Source organism: Lottia gigantea, assembly GCF_000327385.1.
Source record: "Lottia gigantea unplaced genomic scaffold LOTGIsca_793, whole genome shotgun sequence".
Lineage (NCBI taxonomy): Eukaryota > Metazoa > Mollusca > Gastropoda > Lottiidae > Lottia > Lottia gigantea.
In genome coordinates, this window is record NW_008710643.1 from 3,464 (window position 1) to 8,542 (window position 5,079).

The 5,079-nt window shown below is 31.5% G+C and overlaps 1 protein-coding gene across 1 annotated transcript; it reads left to right on the top strand.

Moving 5' to 3' along the window:
• Positions 1–1,431: 1,431 nt before the first annotated feature.
• LOTGIDRAFT_176187 (hypothetical protein) lies at positions 1,432–4,684 on the top strand (the record flags this gene model as incomplete). The annotated part of the gene is made up of 2 exons (XM_009066774.1): positions 1,432–1,759; positions 4,539–4,684. 2 exons carry the CDS (start codon positions 1,432–1,434, stop codon positions 4,682–4,684), a joined length of 474 nt encoding a protein of 157 aa, XP_009065022.1.
• Between the last annotated feature and the right edge of the window lie 395 nt (positions 4,685–5,079).

Sequence of the window (5,079 nt, forward strand, 5' to 3'; positions counted from 1 at the left end):
ACCAATATGCAGACTGCATATAGCTAGTTTGAAAACTTACAGATTTGGATTTGATTTCTTGTGTTTTTTGAAGTCCTTGGGGTCTAATTAGTAGGAAAAGATCAAAACTTGAGCTAAAAGTTTGTATTTGAAAAAGTTGTCTATAGGCCATATTTGCCTCTATGGACAATATGCATTCAAAATGTAAAAAAATTATTTTCTGTTCTATGACAGATATTTGAGTTCTGTTTTTTCTGACATGTGCAGATAGTCCATGTGAAGATCGGTGCAAAGTTTCAGCATTGTAGCTTTGTAAGTTTTCACGCAAAAATTTTATTTGTATTTGAGCACTTCTTGTGCACCAATATGCAGACTGCATATAGCTAGTTTGAAAAGTTACAGATTTGGATTTGATTTCTTGTGTTTTTTGAAGTCCTTGAGGTCTAATTAGTAGGAAAAGATCAAAACTTGAGCTAAAAGTTTGTATTTGAAAAAGTTATCTATAGGCCATATTTGCCTCTATGGCCAATATGCATTCAAAATGTAAAAAATTATTTTCTGTTCTATGGCAGATATTTGAGTTCTGTTTTTTTCTGACATATCCAGATAGTCCATGTGGATATTCCCTAGAAAGTTTTTGAGCACTTTTTGACTAACATTGTGCAGACCAGAAATTGCAACTTTTTAAACTTACAGATTTGATTAGTTTTTTTGAGTTTTTTTTAACTCCCTGTGGTCCAATTAATAGGAAAAGACAAAAACATAAGAGAAATTGGCATATTTAGCAAAGTTGGTCATTGGCCATATTTGGTCCCTATGGCGTATATGCATGAATGACCAAAATTATTTCTTGATCTATGGCAGATATTTGAGTTCTGTTTTTCCCACATATAGAGATAGTCCATGTAGATATTCCCAGAAAATTTCAGCCTTGTAGCTCTGTAACTTTTCAAGGAAAAAATTAATTTGTATTTGAGCACTTTTTGACTACCAGTGTGCAGACCAAAAATTGTTACTTTTTAAACTTACAGATTTTAATTAGTTTTTTTGAGTTTTTTTTAACTCCCTTGGGTTCAATTAGTAGGAAAAGACAAAAACATGAGAGAAATTGGCATATTTGGCAAAGTTGGTCATTGGCCATATTTGGTCTTTATGGCCTATATGCATGGAAATTACAAAAATTATGTCTTGATCTATGGCAGACATTTGAGTTCTGTTTTTTCTAACATGTAGAGATAGTCCATGTGGATATTCCCAGAAAGTTTCAGCCTTGTAGTTCTGTAACTTTTCAAGGAAAAAATTTATTTGGGTTTGAGCACTTTTTGACTACCAGAAATAGCGTATTCTATTACATACGGAAAAATGAATATGAGCCCCCTTCACAATTTTGTGAACCGTACAAGAAACATAAAAGTTGTCAAAAACTATTCTCAGTCGATCGAATCAGTCAATATGGATAACGAGGCTAGAATATTGTTTGGAATAAAACATGTTAATGGTAGTAATGTCAGAAACTTAGATGTTTTCCATCCTGAAATTAAAGTGGAAATGAGTATTTTGGGTAGAACTGTTAATTTTACACTGGATACTGATGCATCTGTTAAAGTAATTCCAGAAGATTTGTATTTTGAAACGTTTCCTGATGTGTCTATGGAAGACATCTATGCTATATTACGTGGTTATTCTGGTTCTATTATACCTGTTGTAGGTGGAATATTTGTAGATGTTGTGTATAGTTGTAAAAAGTATAGTGATATGCGTATTATTGTAGTGCAAAGAAGTAAACAACCATTATTAGGCAGAGAGTGGCTCAAAACAATCAAATTAAATTGGCAAAATTAGTAGTATTTTAGACAGATATAAGTCAGTATTTAAGCCCTCTAGCAATCTCATAACTCCTTTTGTGGCTAATGTGAAAATAGTGCTCCTATATATTTGGTAGTTCGCGTCCGGTATCGTATGCTGTCAAGGATTCCGTAGAGAAACAGCTTTATCATCTTGTGTTAACTGGTGTATTAGTAAAAGTGGAGAAAAGTGAGTGGTCATCTCCAATCGTAGTTGTACCAAAGAAAATTCCTGGTGTTGTGAGAATATGTGGAGACTATAAAGTTTCAATAAATCGTTATATTGAAGACGAACCTTATCCTTTTCCTACAACTGAAGATGTGTATGCAAATCTGGTGGTGGTTATATTTTGTAAGTTAGACTTGTCAACTGCCTATCTACAAGTGCTATTGGATAAAGCATCAAAGGAACTGTTGCCAATTGATACCTATCTTGGATTGTTCCAATATCAGAAGTTACCTTTCGGTGTTAGTACTGCTCCTGCTATATTTCAGAAAGTTATGGACAAAATTCTCTGTGGATTAGATATAGTTGTACAATAGACGATATTTTAATTAGTGCAACGAATGACTCTCGGCACAATGAACTTTTCACTGAAGTACTCAGTAGACCTGAACGTCATGGTATCACTTAAAGTCGTGAAAAATGTGAATTTGGTGTTTCTAAACTAGAATATTTAGGACATGTTATTGACAAAAATGGTTTGTATCCAACACCTAGTAAAGTTCAAGCAATCAGTAATGCTAAATTGCCTACTAATGTTTCAGAATTAAGATCATTTCTTGTGATTAGTATTATTACCATTTGTTGCCTAATTTTTCAACTGTATTGTCTCCATTGTATCATTTGTTAGGTAAAGATGTTGAGTTGAATTGGACCATAGAATTTACTTCAGCTGTTAATTCTGTTAAAAAGTTTCTTACTAGTGATAGGTTGTTAGTTCTTTATAGTAATGATAAGAAATTGATTTTAGCATGTGACACATCTCCAGTAGGGATTGGTGCAGTTATTTCTCATGTGATGGTCAAGAACGTCCAATAGCTTATGCATTTCGTACATTGAGTAAGGCAGAGAAAACTTATAGTCAAATAGATCGTGAAGCTTTAGGTATTATTTTAGGTAGTATTTATATATTCGTCCATTTGTGTTAATCACTGATCATAAACCGTTAACTACTTTGTTTAGTCCGAAAGTTGGTATTCCTACTTTAACTGCTATTAGAATGCAACGATGGAGTCTTATTTTAGCTGCTTATCAGTATACCATTGAATACAGAAAGTCTTCTGATCATCGTAACGCAGACATGTTATCTAGATTACCATTAGAAAATGTTGATAGTAATATTTGTGAATTGGAAATTAATTACTTTACGTATACTAATGATCTACCTGTTACTGCTTTAGATATAAGTAATGAGACTAAAAAGGATCCCATTTTATGTAAAATTTGGCGTTATGCACGGATGGTCAGAGCATAGAGTGACGATGTTTCATTGGATCCTTATTTTCGTCGTAAAAATGAAATTAAGTTTAGATAATGGATGCCTGTTATGGGTGTTACATGTCATAATTCCTCAAAAGTATCGTGGAACTGGGTTTAACTGAGTTACATAGAGTATGGGTATTGTAGATAGATCATATTTTGGTATCCTAATATGGATTTTGATATAGAAAGTTTAGTATCAAGATGTACTGCTTGTATTAATGTTGAAAAAGGCTATAAATTATGCACCTATATTTTCATGAAAAGTACCTTCTAAAGGAAAGAGCTCATATTGATTTTTTCGAGCTTAATGGTCGGAATTATTTGTTAATGTTTTTAATTGATACTTATTCTAAATGGTTAGAAATTGAAGAAATGAATGGTCCCCAATTTTCAAGTTATGAGTATAAGAAATTTATGTCAAAAAATGGTATCAAATGTACATTTTCCCGACCCTATCACCCTAGTTCAAATGGTGCAGCAGAACGTAGTGTTCAAACTGTTAAATTGTCATTGAAAAAGCATTTTGAAGATACAAATTCTAATTTGTCTGTTCAAAAATGCCTTGCATCATTTTTATTTACTTATCGTAATACACGTCATACTGTAACTAATCGTAAACCTAGTGAATTATTACTTAATTGAGAAGTTAGTACAAGATTTAGTTTATTAAGGCCCAATATTCAACAAAGAGTAGAGTCTAAGCAAAATGATGAAATTGCTAAAAGAAATGTTAATCGCAAGGTCAGACAATTTGTTGAAGGTGAGAAAGTAAGAATTTTAAATGTTGTTAGTACTTATCCTAAATGGTAATATGGTAGAATAGTAAAGTGTTTAAAGATGGGTTTCCTTATTTTTTAGTGTCAAATTATTTGATTAATTGGTGTTTCTGATGAATTATCATGTATTCCTAATCATATCATTATGTTCTTATTGCATATGATTAAGAGTTTTAACCAATCTTTAATGCCCATGTATGTACAGTCTGGATAAACAAAAAAAAAAGGACTTTTTGACCTTTCTTGATAGGTCGCTCATTGAAACTCTGCTCATAATTCTCTTCTAATTTAGCTAATTGTGTATTAATTATGGACATGTGGGACAAACTGATATTTTTCAAAGTCATTAGAACACCTCTACTTTCTATTCATACAAGTATTAGCATTTTCATTTTCATAAATGAAAATAAGGGAACCCATATTTAAGTGCTGTCAGATATTCACTTAAAATAGGATATCGTAAACGTCAAGTGCATGTTGATCATCTCATGGAAACACATGAGCATAAATCATCTGATGAGATTGACTCTATTCCTAATTCAGATGTTGATTTAGATGTTAAAACTAAAGTTGAAAAAGTGAAAATGAAGTTCCAATAGATAATAAAAACATTCCTGTATTCATTCTAATGTATCAAATTATTTTAAACCTAATATTGTTAAGTCATCTGTTAAAAATCAGAATATTATTCGAAGATCTGAAAAAATTCGAAAACCACCTGGCAGATTTATAGTTAATATGTAAAAGATTAAATTGAAATTATTTATATTAAAGTATTATAAAAAGTTGTTATTTCTAATGTGACGGTGAATGTATTAGTTATACAGTGTAATATTTAGTTAATCATGACATTTTCTTTGAAGTATGATATTAGTATGTTATAACTTTTAGTTTAGTGTGGAGGGATGTTATGTCCATACATTATTACCATGAAATATCTTACTATGGTATATCACCCAGGCCAAAATCATATCCCTACAATATTGTGTAACAT